This window comes from Aedes albopictus, chromosome 3, assembly GCF_035046485.1.
Source record: "Aedes albopictus strain Foshan chromosome 3, AalbF5, whole genome shotgun sequence".
Classification (NCBI taxonomy): Eukaryota; Metazoa; Arthropoda; class Insecta; order Diptera; family Culicidae; genus Aedes; species Aedes albopictus.
The window spans coordinates 217836646-217859106 of NC_085138.1; the positions used below are offsets into that span (position 1 = coordinate 217836646).

Sequence of the window (22461 nt, forward strand, 5' to 3'; positions counted from 1 at the left end):
CTTAGACTGACCAAACCGGTCAGCACGCTAGATGGTGCTGTAAGCTGTTCGCCAATTCAATGTATGGGGAACGCGGAAGTGAATCATATTGTTTATATAATATATTTGCTAATACCTAATCTGCCGCCACTCGCATAACAGTCCCATCTTTGCTGGGTTTCCTATTCATATGGGACTGTTTTGCGAGTGGGGGCAGTAATTGTTGTGCTAGAAGTGGCACTGGTCAAAATAGAAGCATTGCCGCAGTTTTGGCCATATTATCAGCTTTGGCTTCTATTTTGGCCAATCAGGTGTATTTCTTATGGGAGTGGCCAAATTAGAATCACCCTGGCCAAAATGGACATATAGAAGCTGATTTTTTAAGGAATTTTTTTTCCAGTTTTTAACTAAATTATATGGTTTTCAGAGCTTTAATCATTATATTATATTAGGATCTACTAGTAAAAAAAAAAATATGCCGATTTAGAATGCAACATGCTGAATACCGCACTATGGCCAAAACTCCGGGCTGGCCAAAACTGAAGATAGTAAAGTAAGATAGTAAAGGTGCCATTAGACTGTTTGTCATTATGCCAAATATTTGTCATTGAAGTCCGACATTCATCCAAGGTTGCTATGATTCACGTTGTGTTGGTCATTTGTTGGGCTTGTTTGGCCAAATATATAGGGCACTGCACTGTTTTAATTTTGTATGGGATTTTGACGTTTCTTGGCCTTGTTGTTTACTAAATTTATGTAAGAGTGAAAAAGAAGGGGAGAATTTCATGCAGTGCCCTATATCACGTCTAATGGGACCTTAAGATAGTAAATAATTGGATATGTTCATATTTGCGTTCCGTAGAAAGTAAACTTTTCTAAAGATAAAACTTGTATGCTTATGTTACTCACTTTTTCTAAGTTAGTCATCGTGTCGGATACTTTTTCAGAGGGTGTTGTTTGTGATGCAACGCCAATAGCTAGCTTAACTTCCTCTTGACGTTCCTTGATGTCCAATATCCGCTTGGTGAGTTCTAGTTCGTTGTCTTTGGTGAGTGGCTTAGTTAGCAAATCTCCAATTCGTTTCAGCACTTTGGACGATATTTCCTCCAGATCGATAGCTTTGAGATGGGAGTATTCAGTGGTCGAAAGATCACTCTCATTCAAATTTGGCGAAGGTTGCATTGGTCTGTTGGGATAGTTACTGTAAAAAGGAGAACAATAAAAAATAGTTTAAAATGGGGAGCGGGACATTTGGCATAAAGTCATTTGGCATAACGCCGTTTGGCATAAGGTCATTTGGCATAAAGACATTTGGCATAACGGTCATTTGGCATAATGGACATTTGGCATAATCGAAATGCACCCTTCTTTGTTATGCCAAGTGTCCATTATGCCAAATGACCGTTATGCCAAATGTCTTTATGCCAAGTGACCTTATGCCAAACGACCTTATGCCAAATGACTTTATGCCAAATGACACAGACCCTTTAAAATGTATTAAGCGTAGGTACCTTGAATTTTGCACTTCCTTAAACTTATCTCGTAGCTGGGCTTGCGTGTCCATCAAGCGTTGAGTCAATACGTTTGATTTCCCATGCGTTTCCAAAATCAGCGTATCTCCTTGGGATATGAGCGTTGCAGCATCCGGAGCAATGGTCAATTTCAGATTCTCTATCACACTGGGTCCATCATCGCAATTGTCTATTTTCTCGCGTGTCTGTTCCAGTTTCTTAATCATGTATTTAGCCGTCTTGTCGAATTCGCCGACTCGTTGCTCAAGGGAGGTAAGCTTCTTGTACGAGTCGAACCGATAGCTTCCAATGGGACTTACCGGGGGTTGATCACCCGGTGAAGCAATCTTGAAATTTTTCTCGCCCAACTTGCTGGCATTCGGCGTCTCGATTCGGCTCTGAAAGTGAATCAAAAGAGTCGCAGTCACACATCCGGGTGTTTGAAAAGAAATGAACAAGTAAAGCTTCTCATTCACGCATTCGAACAATACTTATAACTATATTAACCAATCCAAATGCCTGTGTGGTATTGGTTTGTGTTCAAATTCCCCGTGTTAAGAATTTGTAAGAACTTTGTAAACATCTTTTGTTCTCCCGTATATGGATAGGCTTGCAGTAGGTTTCGTGAGGCTTTTTTGGACAACTCAATATCCTTTGCTTTTTGGTTTAACGGGTTCTTCACAGAATTTTGAATACTTACAATAACATTAAAATTTTATTTTTCTGTACCTAGGTAAGGTTCTTGAAAATCGAAATGCTTCTTATAGAGGCTTGCTCTACAAACATAACCTCAACAAATCCCATACAAAAAACATTGCCCTTAAAATTTGGAGGGCAATGTTTACTCGGATATGGTCCGAGACCGAAAGAAAAAAAAAGAGATACAGATGAAAAATCGACGTTTAATGCATTAAAATAACTAGCCACAGAAGCCCAATGTAGCGAATGTCCGTGTGACTAACATCTAGTTTGCCACGCCCAAGGCCACGTCCTTACACCGTTAGAAGTTATTGAATTTGTTATAAATTTATTAAATATTGTGATATCGCCATTCACCGCTCATGCCCTACGCCATACAACGTTGTAACGTCACGCTACTCATTCCCGTTTTTAACATACTTTCCCAATGAAAACTAACTGTTCAACAGATCATACTTATTTTACAAGGAATCCAAATACATATGTAAAAATATATTTTGTTTTGCTAGGTTTCTAGCTGCACTCTGAATAGAGTTGATACCTCAACACTAGACCTGAAGATAGGAAATAGTATACGTAATCTTTCAGAAGCAGTTTGCCAGACGTACGCGGAAAATGAATGACATCCATTAAGACACTGTTGCAAACTGACTCAGAAAGTAACGGTGGAAGATTAGAAAGCTTCCAATTCATCAGTCAGTCAGGATTTGCCTATGTAGTGTTATGGTCACACGGTTTGTATTTGCCTTCTTGTTTGGTTTTGTGGTATGGTTAAATATGTTTTTCTCCTCGTTAAGGGTACGGCCAGAGTGGACGCGTCACGCGACGCCGTTTTCCCATACGATTTGACAGCTCCTTATTATTGATTGTTATTCCTCTGCGAGCAAATTTCCACGCCGCGTCGCGTGACGCGTCCACTCTGGCCGACACCTAAGTCAGTTGTCGCATGTTTGTTTTTTTTTTTTTTTTTCATTGAATCAGTCGAACCCCGTATGTTAAAATATAGTCGATCCTGTGTCAAATTGTTTTTTATTTCGCTTATCGTTTTCTACTTTTCTGTGTTCATCACTTGTGTCCCTAAATTGTCATCGGCCCAAAACCCACAGAAACATGTAACTGAATTTCTGATATTTTTCTGTTGGTGTTGGTTCGAGAAAAATAAGTGCATTTCTTTATTGAAAAATATTGGCCACCCTATTTTGTTAACTTTGTATATGTTAATTATTTGAGGGCCAGTACATACTATAGTTGAACTACCTTTTCAGTGTCTTTGCGTACAGCACTGCGATCGGTACGCGAATTCAATCGTTTAATAAAATTGTTAAAAATACAGTCCATAGTGCTATTCTCACTGACTATCCGAAGGAACATTGGTCCTTGACGTACCGGATATTGAGTTAGCGCTTCGATTTCTTGATTTCGTGCGCGAATCAGGAAAATATTGACGTGTTTCGACGGCTCGACGGAAGTTCGACGCAGTTCGCGACGCGACGTGATTTCTGGCTCGGCGGTGCCAGGAAAGTGCAAAAAGTGATCGGCTTAAAGAAGGCTGAAGATTGATTCGAGAGCCTGAGTGTTTCTCGGAAAGAATCCACGATTTTCCGAAATAAATCCCAGACGGAATAATCCACCGGATTCGAGCGAAAGGAGAGTGAACATAACGAGGATTGGACTAGTGATGATATGTTCCTCAGATCCGGAAAAGTGAAGAAAACTTTGTTTCCTGCAAGTGCGTCGCCATTTTTGACACCGCAAGGTCAAGACAGATACTCGACTCCCGTTGAAAGTGTGCGTGAGCAGCGTGAGCGACAAGAACGACGCAATAAGGAGAAAAACATGGCTGACACCTAGGCTGACACAGTAGAGGCTTTGCATCAGTGTTGCCAAGCGACAAGGAACAAAATGGAAAGGATCCGAGTGGTGATCGCTGCAGCGAACATGAGCCACGACAAATTCAGTTTTCATGCTTTGAAACTGTATTTGAAGACAGTGGATTCCTGCTATGAGGAATTCAATGGATTTCAAAATCGAATTTATTTGACGGATGCCAGCCGCAAAGCTGAATTCGAATAACACTTCATTGAATTCGAGGGGATCTACGAATTCACTCGGATCGCAATAAGTGAGATGATTCAAGCCCACGAAGATGAACAACGAGCGGCTGCTGAGGCCTCCAATGCAGATCGACTGAGCCAACTGAGTGTGATGAACGCCAGAGGAGCTAGCCAACTGGGAGGCAGCGGCTCAACCAATGCTCAAGCACGGATTCCACCTTCCCTGACTTTGCAACAAGCGCCTTTACCTACCTTTGACGGGCGCTACGATCAGTGGTTTAAGTTCAAAGCAAGGTTCCGTGATATTGTCGACCGGTGTGTACATGACTCGGATGCTACGAAACTACATCACCTCGACAAAGCTTTGATCGGAGATGCTAAAGGTGCAATCGACGAGCAAACTCTGAACGACAATAACTATGACGGGGCCTGGAAAATACTCATCGACCGATACGAGAATTTGCCGATGGTGATCCATGGACACATAACCAAACTGCTAAACTTGAAGCCGATGACCAAGGAATCTACCCATGAGTTGCGAATATTGGTCGATACTGTGTAAAACGGGTTGAATCGCTCCAATTCCACAAGTTGAGGATGGACACAATGGGTGAAGCGATCATCATCACACTCTTGACGTCAAAACTCGATCCTGCTACAAGAAAAGCTTGGGAGCTGTCGGTTCCACACGGTACACTGCCGGCATACCAAGACACTGTTGCTTTTTTGAGGAACCACTGTCACGTACTGGAGCGCTGCGAACAAGGAATTAGCTCGGTGAAAGGCAGGAATCAAAATCCGATTTCCAGACCCTCCGCGGGGATTGCTGCACACAAAACACACACTGTGACAGTTCAGAAACCGGACGATGGATGCTCGATATGTTCGGGAAAGCATCTGATCGATACCTGTGAAACCTTCAATAATATGCAGGTAGATGCGCGTTATGAAAAGGCGAAACAGCTGGGATTGTGTTTCGGATGCCTCAAAAGAGGGCATCGAACGGGTGCTTGCAAGAACAAACCGGCTTGCCCATCTTGCACAAAGAAGCACCATCCATTGATGCACTACGAAGAGAAGAAAAAGCCTGTCAGCACCGACCAACCGGCACACAGTAAACAAAGTGATGGTTACTCTGGCAACCCACCGCTGACGGCAGCGAAATGTGTTATTCCTTCTGAACCGAGAGTGTCGAAGAAACAAATCCTGTTGGCAACGGCGGTAGTGAAAGTTTTCGACTGTTGTGGTGTCCCGTATGACTGCCGTGTGCTGCTCGATTCAGGCGCGATGACGAGCTTCATTTCGGAGCGGATGGCGAATTTGCTGAATCTACGAAGAGTGAGCGCAAACGTTCCCATCGTTGGCGTAAACGGGATGAAGCAATTTGTGAAGTTCAAGATTTGTGCGAAGGTGGCTTCGAAAACGACCAATGACAGTTTCCTTTTGGAGTGTCTTGTGGTTCCACGAGTAACTGGACCCCACCCGGCGACGAAAATCGATTCTTCAAGTTGGCCGATTCCAGATGCGCTAGAGCTGGCTGATCCAAGGTTTTACAAACCAAGTCGCATCGACATGCTGATTGGTGCCGAGATGTTTTTTGAGCTAATTCAAGCAGGAATTTGCCCGTGTTGCAGGAAAGCTCGCTAGGCTGGCTGGTGGGAGGCAAAATAGCCGGTGCAACCGCGTTCAACATTGTGAAGGTGTGTCATGCAAAACCAACGGAGGTTAACAACGAGCAGCTGAGCGAGTTACTCAAACGGTTTTGGATTGTTGACAATCAGCAGGACGACATGCATGTTGAATTCGACGAGTTTTGCGAGGATCATTTCATGAGGACACACACACGAACACCGGAAGGGCGCTACGTGGTCATGATACCTTTTCGTGACAATCTTTGCGAGCTTGGTGAATCCCGAATGCAAGCCGAGAAGAGATTCTACGCACTCGAACGCCGACTGGAACGAGCCCCCGAAATGAAGAAGATGTACGTGGATTTCATCAACGAATACCTATCACTAGGCCATTGCCGGGTGGTGAATGAAGTTGACAGTTCAACAGATGATGCGTATTATCTGCCACATCACTGTGTTGTAAAACTGGACAGTTCCACTACTAAACTCAGAGTGGTGTTCGACGCCTCTGCGAAGAGCACCACCGATGTCTCTCTGAATGACGTCATGATGATCGGCCCGACTGTACAGGACTCACTGTTCGATATTGTGTTGAGATTTCGAATGCATAAGTATGCCTTCACTGCCGATGTCTCAAAAATGTATCGCCAGGTGCTGATGAGTCCTGAGCATAGAAAATATCAACGCATTCTATGGAGAGAAAACAGAACTGATCCGTTGAAGGAATTGGAACTGAGTACCGTAACCTACGGAACCGCGGCGGCGCCTTATCTAGCCACCCGCGCCATGGTACAACTTGCGAGAGACGAACACGACAACTACCCAACGGCAAGCGAATCTGTACTGAAATCGATCTACATAGACGATGTACTCGACGGTGCGGATACACTAGCCGATGCAAAGCAGTTACAGAATGACTTGACGGTGCTACTTGCCAAAGGAGGATTTGAACTCCACAAGTGGTGTGCAAACGACGTGACACTTCTTGAAGAGATTCCCGCCCAAGCACAAGAAAAGCTGTTGAAGGTTAATGAAGGCGACGAAAGCGGTGTAATCAAAACCCTGGGAATACTTTGGAACCCGACAAAGGATGCCTTTATGTTTCGGGTAAAACCAGTGGACGAAGGCGCTACAAAACCGACGAAGCGGTTGGTATTGTCCGAAACAGCTAAATTGTTTGATCCGATGGGGTTTTTGGCGCCAGTTGTGGTTATTGCCAAAATGATAATGCAGCGACTGTGGAGCGACAAGATGAATTGGGATGACCCCCTTCCCGAAGAGCAGCTGCGCGACTGGAAGAGACTGAGGACGGAGCTCTGTAACATCACTTCATTTAAAATCGATCGAAGACTGACAGCGGATAATGTGACGAAAGAAGAACTCCACGGATTTGCCGATGCCTCGATGATGGCATACGGTTGTTGCATTTATTTGCGAAGCGTGAAGACGGATGGAACTGTACAAATGCAGCTGGTTTGTGCCAAGTCGAAGGTGGCACCCATTAAAGAGCAGCAACGTCCAAAGAAACTCAAAGCAGAAGCGGAAGAGATGACCATTCCACGGCTCGAGTTGTGTGCGGCGCTCTTACTGGTGGAGCAGGTGAAAATGGTGCGCGAAGCCCTAGAATTTAACACCGAAAAGGTGATGCTATGGGCCGATTCGAAAATTGTGTTGTGTTGGATAAGAAAAATGAACATAAAGACTACAGTGCTTGTAAGAAATCGAATAATGAAGATTCGTAACTTGATGCCGAATGTTAACCCTTTCCCGCCCATGGTGTCTGTAGAGCACCATAACTTTCAATCATTGTATCTCTGAAACTAATGCAGTTTTTTGAATGTTTTTAATTGTAAATCATGATTTCACATGTTGTTCTCTATCTAAAGGCATTACACTAAGTATGCGCATACAAATTCAATGTTTTTGTCAAAAAACTTTTTCTCGAAAATCTATTTTTTCGACAAAAAAATAATGACTAACTTATACGTCTCAATTAACCGTAGTGTGGCCAGCAAAAAAAACACCCGTAGAAGGCCGGCAGGGTACCCGGGTACCCACGAAATGGAAATGATCATATCTCAGCGATTTTTCCACCGATTTTAAAAATTTTTGCCTCATTCAACTCAGAAACTCATTATCTATCGATATCGTATTTGGTTGGACCGGTCCGATCACCATAGCCCAAGTAACAATTATACTTTTGTGGCAATCCTGAAGTAATTTCTAAGATTGAATAATAAAACTTAGCAATAAAGCTTTTTGTTCTGCAAATCCGAGATTAAATAGGCATAAAATATCCATAAGACTTATCTGGCCCACTCTTCAGGAGATCTTCAAGGCTGCTTTTGAAGACTGCTTTGAAACTAGTTGTATTTATGTACTTACACTGATGATTGATTATAAGAGCTTCATAAAACTTTAACAAGAATAGCTTGAGGCATGTTGATCTTTTAGCTGTCTTTCTCAAAAGTGCTAATAGTGCATAATAAATGAAATCTTTTACCTAAGCATTATGCAGATGCGAACTAGTTTTGTTTCATGGATGAAATGTTAAATGAACTGCGAATTAATTTTCATCAAATTGAAATTGCTAAAGCATTAAAATTGCCTGACAGATCATTGATGACAGGGAATCAAAATTTTTCGTGCCATACCCACTTTGTCGTTAATATGCCACACAAAACATACGAAAATAACAAAGCGCCTCAAAAATAATATCATTCATTAATATACGAAGACATAAATTTCCCATAAAAAGTGGCGTAGACTCACTTTTTCAATTCTTTCTAAACATGGCTGCCGTTCCAAGCGAACAAAACTCATGCAGCCGCCATCAATTGTTATTACCTTTAATCCAAACCACCTCAAAACAATGATGGAACCAAGTCGCCTTGCAGGAAATCTACAACATTTATTGAAGATTGTTTTTACTAGTGATAATCTTAAGGCAGATTTGTTCGTCTGAAATGAAACTTATTCGTTTTATTCAAAAGTAACAGCCTTTGGCAATTGTTTGTTTACCTTTTTGGAGCTAGAAAGTTGTTTCTGTACATTTTGCGTCAGGAAGTGCCAATTATATTAAAGTTTCGTGTATTTAATTAGTGCATTACTAAAATTTACTAGTATTACACTATTCAGCATGAGCATGCGAAGAGTCACAGTAAGTACCCATTTCATTTTTGATTCAAGTTGCTGTGGCCTGTGTGAGTAACTGGCTGAAGGTTGGACGACAGCAGCAAGTTACTCGCATTTTTGATTGGCTATAAAATGAATATTTCGTCGATATGATTACTTTTGAGCACCAAAACGGCTAAATTAACAGTGAGCAAAAATGTTTGAGTGTTTATATTTGTATAAGAAAGCCAATTTGTTGCATAATTTATTATTTATAGTTCGTTGTTTTATTATTCCGCTTAGTTCTTATTCCAGGGTAGAGGCTCTACTTCAAGAATTGAAAGCTTTAAGAAGTTTTTAAAGGAGAGCAACTCAGATGAATTGTACTTGAATAAACGAAGCATAAACTTTTAGTAAAATTTGTTGATGTTATGTGTTGAAAATAACTTCAAATACGTCTTAAAACCTATTATAAGATTAAATGCCTTAGTGAATCAAGTTGTTTTATGCGCGATTTTTATAATTAACTTGAAGAAAACTTAAAAACCGTATACGAACGGAGATTATTTTCTCTTGATAAAAACAACTATAAATCTTTCATGAATTCTTCATGTTATGATAAAGCTTCCATAAAAATAAACAAATCTAAAAGGAATTTAAATTGTTACTTGGGAGGTACCGGAAAATCCGGATTTCCGGATCCATGTTTTTATACAATACAATATACGGGATTTTCGGTAGGTTAGTAGCAATTTCGGTACCAAGCATCGTAAAATTGCTTTGGCATATAGTATCTGACCGGCCTGGAATCATAAAACGTGTTGACTTTGAAACGGTGATTTCGGAACACGCTTCCCGTGGGGCCATGGTTGACCATAAACACTTTAACGTATCCTAGTCTTAACAATGTGGGTTTCAATATGGTATAAGGACATGCTCCCAAAAATATGGATTTTCCCAAAACCACGGTGATTAGATCGGTCTAACCAAATATTTTCCCGATAGATGATGAGTTTCTGAGTTGAATGAGCTAAAAATTTCCAAAATCGATGAAAAATTAACGGAGATATGTATGATCATTTCAATTTCGTGGGTACCCGGGTACCCTGCCGGCCTTCCACGTAATAAAAAAAATGCAGGAGCCCCTCCCCCTGCCCCTCCTCACTTTAAAATTCGGTCAACCCCATTAATAGATGTATATTCACGAGTTCTAAGATCTAACAGAGTTCCAACATCCTAGTCTCAATAACCATTAAAATATCGAGATTTGAAATTGAAAAAGGTACCCGGGTACCCTGCCGGCCACATAAGTGTTAATGGCATAGATAACCTCATGGGTTCAGGGTGGCCAGTGAATTTCAGATTTTGATTTCCCGGTTTTCTCCCGGTTTTTTCCCGAAATTTTCAATTTTTTCCCGGTTTTACTTGTTTGTTTACTTGTGTTGAATAAAATAATCCCTATCGGTTCAGGAGCTGTTCCAGGATAAATTTCAGAACTAACATATGTTTGAATTTTCAATTAAACTCCTGGGTGAACTTCAAGAGATTCTTTTGGGTAAAATTCAGAAATAATCTCTTAAGAACTTGAATTCCTGATGACATTTTTTTGCAATGCCAATGAAACATAGGTTTCTGTAAAAACTGTACATGTACATTTTTGCAACTGTAAAGTACTTTCACATTTCTTCTCATTTTTAGTTTGAACGTCAAAACATCATTTCCACTAGAATTGATACAGTATGCCTGATACTTGTGTTAAAATTTTGAAGAGGTATTCAAATTCGTTCAATTGTCCTATCGGTCCTACCTAGAGTCCCTATAATAAGAGTCTGGCGGACTGTCACTTTCGACCGGAGCCAATCGAGCATGACGTCATAGTGGCCTCACCGATAAATGCTACACCGTGACGTCATGCTCGATTGGCTCCGATCGAAAGTGACAGTCCGCCAGACTCTAACTAGTCCTACCTAGATAAACCATGTCATTTTCTCAAGCGTAGCCTAGAAATGTCAACCTACTCATACACAAGAAACGTTATTCAGTTAAAAAGCAGTCAGTTTTTGTCCAAAATGTCACGTCGAACGCATTGACGTCAACAATGCGTTTAAGTGTTCGCACGTTAGCTTCGAATCTATCAGCACAATTAAGTGCTGCAAATCTCCTTCCCACTATTAATTCTTCGGTTGTTTTTAATTGTTTTATTTAAACAAAATGTGAACAAGTAACATTGTAAAAATTCGAAAAACGACTATGACATTAATAAATTACTATTAAAAATCAACCGAGAAACGTGGGAAAGTAAGCCCAAACAACATTTTGAAGTCATCTGGCTGTAAAAGGTTCCAAAACCTGTCACAAATCCTATAATACTTTTATTAAGATTTGTAACGATCATCAAACTCTTCTCAAATCGACCCCATAACGTGGGTAGATCACCTTAAAATGGTGCGTTGCGGCGTGAGATCTACCAAATTAAATTTTGATCTTAAAATTTTCCTGCCTAAAGTAATCAGGCAATAGTTTAAAAATGCTCCAAGATCAAAGTTTGATGCACTTTTTTGATGCTTGTTTAATATTTTTGTTTCAATTTTGCTGCTAATTAACGTTTTATTTCAGCAGGATTCAGGTAAATTTATTGTATAATACAAATAATATTGTAAAAATATATAACTGTGGCGAGCGTATCACTTGACGCAGAGTAGTGATTAGGGCAGAGGAACAATGAAAAGACGTGTGCTTCTTTTGATTAACGACTATGGAATGATGTTTATTTAATGTATGTTACATAGCGCAGTGGTAGTGTCAAAGTGTGTGTGATACAATGTTTGAGTAGAAATAAAATAGAACACTGAGAAAATTACGCAATTGGATTTGGATTGAATTGACAACGGTGCCACACGGTTGTGTAGCCCGTCATCACTAATATGTAGCTTATTCGACATCAATGTTGATATTATCTAATATTTCAGATTCTCAACCGAAAAATCAAGTAATTCAAAGAAATGCCATTAAGATGACGAGGAAACCAGGACATATTTGGCAGATAACTAATTCGAAGCAGTCTAATAATGGTGCGCCTGAACGTTGCCCAACCGCATCCTTTGGAGTACCCTTCCACTAACAACACCTAGAACAACACCCATATCCCCTTGACACCTAGGCCTGAGAGGTCGTTGAACTTTCTACACCTTTCATAGGTGTTTAACTAACCATCCTTTCATATTCCCCAGCAGTCGCAAGGACGAGGCCAGGACAACTCTCGACTGTTGGAGGATTGCGTTAGTCTTGTCGAAAAGTCAGAGATAAGTCTCTGATCTTTGTGTTTTTGTATCCGACGGGAAGGAGGCAATCCTCGTCACTGTGGTCTAGGGCTGTATTACCTACGAAATTTCTGCGACTTGATTAATGTTTATGTTTACTTTTTCAGTGGTAACCAGGTAAATGATTAAATCATGACAATTTCTCATACGCTTTTTCGCCAAGGAAAGCACCCCATTAAGCCCTATCCAATTTCCAACTCCAGATATCTATGAAGTGGGCCAAGTTCTTGGACATATTCTGAGTAGATATCTAATCAACATTTGCTCCCCATCCCCGCTGATCGTAAGGACCTGGCCAGGTGTTGAGAGTTCGTTAAATGAAAGGTTTGTCAAGTTCCAGGCAACTTTCTGGCGCATTAAACGTCTCTATCGACAGCCACAAAAGGATGTGTACGGTCGGCTATGCTATGCCATGCTATCATCAAACCCTTCTCAAATCCAACCGATTTGGAACTGTTGCTTGGGAATAGACTCTACTGAACCCCGGCGGTTCCTCCATGTTTATCGAGCATGTCTGATGCATATGATCAGCCATACTCCATCTGCAGCAGCCGGTTCGTGATGAACCGTTGGAGGCGCATTAAAGTGTTAAAAAGGTGATATGTTTCACTAAGGAGCACTACATTACAATAATCAATATGAAACTCCTTCACTTTAATACCGTCAACCCCTGCTAACTTGGCCAGGGAAATACCTATGTAAAAATATTTGAGGGTTTACGGACGAATTTACGAGTTATAGTGGAAAATTTGACAGAAAAGGCGTCAAAGCGTTGTAACGTCACGGTAGAATGTGTCAATAAAACATCGGTTTGCATAATATCATCAGGGTTCAATACGACCATGCGAGATGAAATGACAAATCGATAGACCCGAAAATGAAGTCGAACAACATTTAAGAGATCGCGACCACGATCTTTTGCCTGTCTAGGGGCAGCAGTAATCATCTAGCTATTATTTCCTAGCCATTCAAGACCAGGGCGTTAGGCAAGAAGATCGTCGTTGTGATTGTGTCGTCCAACAATAGGCCTCTGCCAATGTAAATTTTTCTTATCGCTCCCTTGCGATTCTATCCACCGTAGTATAGAATCACCGGAAAAAGCCATAAAAGTTAATTATGATAGTCATACGATCATGAAACCTATAAAATAGTAAGCAATTAAGTTTTATATTTTGTTTATGCAATAACACCTTTGAATGGTCTTGATTTTGAGATTTTATGTAAGTGCATACTCATTCAATTGATTTTTTTTTATATCATATGAAGTATAAATCGTACTTATTATTATTATTATTATTATTTATTTTAATTCAAAATTTAGAAAGAGGGAAAAGCCCCCTTGAGCGATTTACATTTAAAATCATTCTCAAAAGGGCGCAAAACCTCTTTTTCTTTTCAGAAATCATTACAAAAATAAAATATTTTAAAACTAATCTAAAGGCTCAAACGGAATTTATCCATCGCAGAGCCGGAATCTTGATAGTGGATCCTCAACCGAAAACTAGGCAATCCTCCATCGATTTTATATTTTCTTCAATCCTGAAAAAACAGAAAAAAATGCGAGAATCATTCAAAATATAAAAAAAAATCATTATGTTTATAAATCATACTAAATAAGAAATGTCATTTAAAAATCTATATAACAATTGCATATTTGGAAGAAATTTACTTGCTAATATATCTCGAACAGACTCAGGAAACGTATCATGAGGTTTTTGTAAATTACTAAGGAATGAAATTCTAGGTATACTATATTTATTACAATTAAAAACTATATGATCAATATCCTCATAAAAATCGCCGCAATCACATAAATTAGAATCTTTAATATTAATGCGATACAAATAACTATTACAAATATAATGATTTGAAATAAGTCTTGATAATGAACAAATAAAATTTCTTCCAACAAACAATTTTTTGAACCATGAAGTGTGATTTACAATTGGCTGAATGGAATGACACCAACGGCCTTTATCGCTGGAATTCCAAGAAAGTTGCCAATCATGTAAAGATTTAGTTTTCAATACAGTATGATATTCAGAAGAAGCAATTTGACGATTATATATAACACCACAACGAACACCTAATTTAGCCAATGTATCAGCTTGCTCATTGCCATATATATTAGAATGGGCTGGAATCCATACAAATTTGATAATAAACCCCTGACGGTATAAATTATATAATTCTTCTTTTAATTTTAATATGATATGATGTGAATATAAATCGTACTTATACAGGGGATAGACAAAATGATCGGGACAGGCAAAATTTTCACTTTTCAAAAAGTGTTCAAAATTAACTGTAACTTTTCGAAAAGTGCATCAAATATTCTCAATTTTTACTGTAAGTTCATCAACTAGATGTGTATCAGTGGTCCAAAATATAAAAAGATCAGGCCATTCTCCACGAAGTTATAAAGATTCTTGAAAAAGGTAAAATCACAGACAAACAGACGTAACACTCTGATAGTTCCCATCGTTCACCGATTTAACAATCTTCTTCAAAATTTGATAGTTGGCCAACTGCCTAACCGTGGCGCTCGCATAGTTTTTGTTCGAGTTTGACGTTTGCTCACCACCGCCACCTAGTTGGTGGTCGGCCAAACATAGTCCTTTTAGCATTGGGCGAATATGTTTCCGTGACTATGATTTGAATCGTAAATTGTTCGAAGTGTTACGTCTGTTTGTCTGTGGTAAAATTATTCGATAGCCAACTTTGAGCTGTTATGTATATCTCCGAATTCAATGAACCGATTGAAATGAAATTTTGACCATTTATGACTTATATAATGAGCTATGAAAAACCATTGACTTAACTTAATATTTTTAACACGGAAGAAAATTATAACGATTAGATTATTTAATTTTCCAAAATATCAACATCGTTTCACAATGCAATGGCTATCGGATAATTTTACCTTTTTGAAGATTCTTTATAGGGTCTGGGACAATTTGGGCAGGAGCACCTATTTTGGGCACTTGCTGCTGTAACTCATTCAATTTCAAACCGATTGATTTCAATTCATGCACATGGCTAGATACTGTGCGTATCTGACCGTGTTTCAAAAATCAAGTCAATCGGTTCAAAATTGACTGAGTTATAGTAGCAAGTGCCCAAAATAGGTGCTCCTGCCCAAATGGTCCCAGACCCTAACTTCGTGGAGAATGGCCCGATCTTTTTCATATTTGAACCACTGATGCACAGCTAGTTGATGCACTCACAGTGAAAAATTGAGAATATTTGATGCACTTTTCGAAAAGTTAGCTAGTTGAACATTTTTTTAAAAGTGAAAATTTTGCCTGTCCCGGTCAGTTTGTCTATCCCCTGTATGTGTTTATTGAGGTGGAGATTATTTTTTAGAAGGCAAAATTGAAAAATAAATAGGTAATAAAAATAAATATAAATAAAAATAAATAAAAATAAATAGGTAATAAAAATAAAACTAGATAGTTAAAATTTTATACAAAAATATAATAACAGAAAAAAACTACAGAAAATGTCAACATTAATTTAAAAAATGTTCAGATTGTACTTGGGTTTTAGCATATAAATAATTGTTCTAGGTAGAAGTCAATAGGCCGTGCACTTATGTTCGTGTCGGCCGCAATTGAAATTTATGAGTGTTAAACTAGCAATGTTTTCGAACATTCACATTCATATTATATTTAGAAAATCTTTTGAGTAATTTAAGTAGTTAAATATTTCAATATTACCGTGTCGCTGTCCGAATCAGTAGCCATTTCAATTGAATATCGTGGTATGTCTTCATCTTCCGAGAATACAAGTGGTTCGTCGTAAATCTCTTTATCGGAACTGTAAAAACTGTCTCGTTCATCGCAGAAAAAGTTCATCAGAGTTGGATCCAATGTTGGCCACCCTTTGGGCATAAATAAATCTTTCAGGGGACCACGTTCATCGTTTAGGGACGTGTAGAATTTTGGCGAATTATCCGCTGTCTGTTTAATTTGGTTTTGATTTTGTGTCGATGATTTTTGCCTGTCCAGTAGTTTACTCAACTTAGGTGTGCTCGTTTCTACACCAATCAATGGCTTGGCAATATTGATTGGCTTTCGCTCTGTTTTCGGCGATGGGCAACTAGTATCAGTATCAGATGATGCGTCTATGATATGTACCGTTTCAACGAACTCCGGTTCAAATGATTTGCAAGTTTCAATGATGTTTATTGTGTCGACAATTTGCCCATGCTGTGGTTTATTCCAAAGTGCCATATCTATGTTTTGAACCGACATTTTAGTACTGACGTTTTTCTCCTTAATTTCAACTACGGAACATTCGTTATACATATAGTGGATTGGTTTTGTATCTGGAATTATTTGCGGTAAGGGGTTATCACTTGATATGCGCGAAAATAATACACTGGTTTCAGCCAGTCTAAAAGTAGCGGGAAGCACGTCAGGCAAAACATTGCTCTGCTGTTCAAGATTTTGAACAACTACTTCGTTTGCATGCGCCTCTTTACGAGACAAATTCGGTGTTTTGTTGGCTCGTCTTTGACGAACTGTGTCACTGAGGACGACAAACTCTGCATGGTAGTCTTCTCTCTGGTTGAGTTTCGTTTCTTTCAATGCATCCTGCAATATCGTACATGACATTTTTGTATAATCCGGAAATTCTTAGATGTAACTGTATTTGTCAGGAATATATTTACAAGGTTGAAGGATCTGACTCCAATAGAGGAAATAGTACACTCCCCCACGATTACTCAGGCGATACGTTCTAAATCGATCATACACTTTCGGAGTGTGATTCAATAAAATCGCTAATATGTAGACTTTATGAGTTTACAACTGAACTGTATTATTGATGGTATTCTAAAATTTTCAAGAGAAACAAATCTAAACTAAGAAGCAGAAAGCCTATAAATGTATACAAATCTAGAAGCCTAAAAGCGACACACTAATCGTACCATTCATCATTTGTAACATAGGAAGAGTGTACTTTACGGTTCATGCAGATGGATTAACCATTAGATGATAAGGAAGGATCTAAAAAGCATGCGAAGAAAAGCAAAAGTCGTTTGCGATGAAAATTTTAGAATCGAGGAAAATTGTTTAAAATGGCGTATTTTTTTCGTTATTTTATATTCACGGTAACTTTAATCGTCTTTTACCCATGGTTGTGATGCAATAATAAGAATAAGATTTCCATAGTGGAAACTTTGATAAACAATCAAAATTCGATCGGTATACGCATATGCCTCTATAAAATTAGCTTTTTTTTTAATGTCATTCTAGTGATGTTAGTATGAGACTGATTTGATAGCCAAGGGATCAACACGTGAGCCTGGCAATATAGAGTTTCATAGTTGGAGACCGGTCGATAACAAAATCCTTTTTTAATGGTGACATACTGCCGTGAATCGCAAGTCAGTCCCATATGTAAAAAGTAGGCATTGAGAAAATGGCCCCTGAAGTTTTCATATTCGATTTCTATGTGAAACTCTAAAAAATCGCCATGAACTGAAAACTTCTGCGATCATCATGAAACTTTCACACATTGCTTCAAACATGAAAACGTAACTGTGAAAAATATAAAAATGGCTAAAACAATGTTAGGTTTTGTACTGGAGGGTACACTAGTTCGTAATGGGACTGACTTGCGATTACATTTCATTATGGGACAATCTGACTTGATGTTGTTTTTCATTTTTACTGAACAAACTATATATTTTTATTCATGCAGCTGAAAGATCACCCGAAGAGAAACCGAAAACGGTAATTAACTCATTTTTGCCCAAAATGCAGATGGGACTGACTTGCGATTCACGGCAGCATAGTGCTAAATACTAAAAATGATAAAAATAATTTGTTGAAATAATGTACCTATTCTGCTCAAATTTATTGGCGTTTTGTTGTTAATTTAACTCCGTGGAAAGTAATTTTAACCGCAATTCAGCTATCAGTGTGACGTCTGCGTAATTTATTACTACAGCCAAACAGACGTATCACTTGGAACAAAATGTGATTATTATCATCGTCACGAAAACATAATCGCTCAATGCTAAATATGCCGTGTTTTGCAAACCCACTGAGTAGATGGCGGTAGTGAGCAAACGTCAAGTAGCAGCAAAAACGATGCGAGCGCCGTGAGCGAGCGATTAGCGTACTACAGAATATTTGAATTATCCGTTAAAAAGGAAAACGATGGGAAGTGATCAGAGTGAGACGTCTGTTCGTCTATGTTATTACAGTCGTGGGAAGAAACGGGCTAGATACTTAACGTATCTCACCGCGTGAAAAAAAAAAGACAATTGGTTTGAAATTGACTGAGTTATAGCACCCAAAATATTGATTGATTTGTCTTTATTTCAGAGACTTTCAGCCCTTGGGCCCAAAATAGAAGCCCTGCCGATATGGTCCTATACCCTAAATATTTTTCGAAAACATGGAAAAGCGTACAAACGATTTTTGTAGAGCTTAGAATAACATGTCAATAACATAAGATGATATGTGAAAATATGCTTTTTGCTTGGCATTTAGTAAAGGATTTAAAAATTGATAGAATAACTACTGAATGTCTAATTTTGTTATCATAACTAGTTTTGTAATTGGTGAGATATTGTTGATGGTTGTCCGACACGGTAAACTATTTCGCGGTCAACCAATGCGCGGTGGACCATGTCGCGGTTTGAACCATTTCGCGGTTTGAAAGCCACTGGATTAGCTCTCATGCTCTCGCCGTTCTGCGTGCTCGCCAATATCATTTCGTTATGCCTTCGGTCGATGCACAATCACAGATGTTAGATTTAAAAGATTGGTAACCGCCATGTTGTAATGTAATTTAACCCTTATGTGGTCGTCAGGGTACCCGGGTACCCAGCGCCCATTTTAAAACCACGGTGTACGCGGGGAGCTGAACGAGACGAAATAAAACGCGGCGGACTACATTCGAAATAATAATGGACTGTATTTTAACTTATTTTTACAAAGGTTGAAAAGAATACGTTTTTGTCGGCCGTTCGGTTCGACGACTGTACTTGTTCTGTCTTGTTCATTGGTTTTACTCTCGTTGTAGGAAGTTGGACGGCGGCGACGTCCGGATGCTAGGGGTGTGCAGGCGTTACCCAAAAGCGCGCAGGGTTGAACTGCACGCGAACACACGGTGTAGAAAAAATCAAAAAAATTGTCGGACACATAACGGTTAAAATGTGAATAAAGTTATGTTTTAATGTGATATTGCGCTAAACCTGGGGCCTGTAGCATAATGAAAATTTTACTAATAATATTAGTCTTGTAGCTTGTAATTTGTAATATCCTGTTGCATAAAAATCCTACAAGTACAAGTTACAAGTCCAATATTACAAGACGGTTGGATTAATATTATTAGTAGAAATTACAAGTGTCTGTTGCATTAACAAACTACAAGTATAAAATATTAGCTATGACTTGTACCTTTTCTTACAAGTCTCAAACGTCTTGTAATAGTAGTTTACGCAACAAGGTGCAGAATGAAGATCTACAATACCCATCTTGCTAATTAAGAGCCACAATATGCACTCATTCGAATCGAGTTGCGACTTATAAAATAGGAAAATGTCATAACAAAACCAATCGATAAAACAATAATAGTAAAATATAAAAAATGTGTTACTTTACTTTGGTAATCAGAATACCATACTTTTTAACAAATTCATTTCGTTAGAGCGACCGGAAATGAACCAAATAACACATGGTTTTGTTCATGTATCGTATCCAGAATGCAAAACTTCTTTATTTCTTTACGAATATCTTCTTAACTTTTATTTCATTTTTCTTTTGGATTTTCCTCGAAAAATGCTATCAATGATAGCAGGTATTGTTTTCAACTTGCTGTTACGAGATCATTTTTCTGCACTCATTTTTGATGATTTAACCGCTCAAACGACCAAAACGACAAAAACCTGAGTTATCATAATTTGCAATATCACAACATCAAAACTTGTTTTCAATTTGCTATCAGACTTTGCTCGGGTAGGTATTTGCTTTTTTCTTCGAAAATTAATTTTTTTAAGAAGCAAATCAATCTCTTGGTTGCATTGATTCCTTCATGATTTCTTTCAGAATATGCTCCAGGCGTTCATCCAAGAATTTCTCTAGAGAGTCCTCCAGGAAATTCTCCTGGAATTCCTCTAGGGATTCCTTCAGGTATTCCTGCAGGAGTTCCTCCAGAAATTTCTTTATGAATTCCTTCACGGATTCATCCAGGAATTTCTCCAGCGACGATTTGATATACAATCTCAATTTTTGAAATTCAATTTATTTTGACAAATATATCATCCCATGCACTTGTATTCCATGCTGCAAACGGATCATTTTATGGTTTTGCAACAACTTATAATATCGAATCGATGTGCAAACATCGATTCAAAGTATTCGATTAAATCGGTGAATCGATTATGCTGGTCCGTTTCGAATCGATTTACAAAAATCGATGTCTCAGCCAAACTTGCCCAATGTTAGTTTGGGCACAAACATGTTTATCTTAGTAAATACGGCTCTGGACCCATTGTACATTGTAATGAGTAACTCTCGCTGAGACCGGCCCACTATTTACACCTTGTCTTCAAAAATGTTTTTAATGGCGTTTTTATGAAATTCCTTGCCAAAAAAGTAAGGAAAATGCATTTGGTTACTCAAATTGATGGACCCCCCGCTAGTTAGAGCCACGACAATATTTGCAGACCCCTCGATTTTGGTCAAATGGTGACTCATTCAAACCGTTTGGTATAAAAATCCAAACTGCCATGGACCGAGTGGAATGACGGCTACAATGTACAGCAAAGTGGAAATCAGGAACCCTGCTCGAAAGAACAGTAGGGGAGACTGAGGAGACTTGATCCCTGGGGAGACTTGTTCCCCCCATATTTGCTCGGAATCAAAAACATTTTTCTTCTAGCATAATTTTTCCAAAACTACTCCTGGCAAACGACTATGTTTTGGCTACAAGTGATTTCAATTGTACATTGCATTATTTTTTAACGGCTGATGGTTTGTTTTCAGTCCTTCAGAAATCTTTTAGGCGACTCCGAAAAATCTCAATAACATTGTGAAAATTTAACCAAATCGTGTCAAAATTTCACAGCAGATACCTAGTTTGAATAAAATACTTTCAAACTTATTTATCCAAATAAGTCTGTTGTTAACATATTTTAAATAATTCAGCTTAGTATACACAACAGTGACATGGGGAGACTTGATCCCTCGAGGATTACACACACATTATACATGTGAAAAATAAAATTCCATTCGGAAGCCTCTATTTACTTGCAATTCTAGTCTATTCAACGATAAAATGTGTCAGATATTTATAACTTTAGTACAAACCAAGAAAATGGGGATCAAGTCTCCCCATTTTGAAAATACGGCATATTCCTAAAAATTTAAGGAAATTTTACAATTTAAAACACTCCATATTCATCGAAAATACAAGAAAACTCAAAAAGAAAATGAATAAGACTCTGGAATTATTTTCCCTTCAAATAAACCATGTTCACAAAGGGGGATCAATTGTTTCACCCCGCGGGGCATTATGGACACCCGAGGCAAAATGGACACCCTCAATATTTTGAAATATGCGAGCTTTTTTGAACTTTTAATGAATGGAGAATATAGTCCATTTGTCTAAAACGTAGTTTCAGGAAAGTAACATTAGAAATTAAAATTATACTTGATTTTACACTAAAAAGTTGCGTCCTCCGTTTTTTGCGCATGGAAATTATAATTTTCACACCATCTAAAATAAGATTTAGCGATTAATTTATTGCAGGTCGATTAAAAACTGATATTTCTAGAACACATGCAAGTAGTTTTGCTGTATCTACATGCTTAACATGTTTATATTTTCTTCTTTATTATATCAAAAATCAAGTTTGGAAATATCTTCTACTGCCGGGGCAAAATGGACACTCACCTTTTTGAAAGAAGCGGCAAGGGAAAAATATAACCTAAATCACAAACCAACCAAATTCTTCGATTTCAGTAAATTTTCGGTTAAATGTTCACTAAAGTAGACATAGGGTGAAACAAGTTGGTCAAAAAACGACAGCAGTGGAAAATAGTTGTTCTAGGCACAGCTGTACATGCCGACAAAAACGAAGCTTTATCCAAAACAGCCTGAATTTAAATTAACTGAACAAAAATGAACTACT

General features: G+C 38.5%; 1 protein-coding gene across 13 annotated transcripts in view; it reads right to left on the minus strand.

Annotated features, from left to right (window-relative positions):
- Positions 1 to 22461, minus strand: part of LOC109411912 (dystrophin) — a 387179-nt gene that overhangs the window by 290883 nt on the left and 73835 nt on the right. For 12 of the 13 annotated variants that reach the window (XM_062858890.1, XM_062858886.1, XM_062858887.1 and 9 more), the window contains 3 exons: positions 16028 to 16906; positions 1491 to 1888; positions 889 to 1180 (listed from right to left, as the gene is read on the minus strand). In XM_062858890.1, the coding sequence (XP_062714874.1) occupies positions 889 to 1180; positions 1491 to 1888; positions 16028 to 16906 (1569 nt within the window). The remainder of the gene's footprint in view (positions 1 to 888; positions 1181 to 1490; positions 1889 to 16027; positions 16907 to 22461) is intronic. The other variant, XM_029877215.2, reaches the window with a different exon arrangement.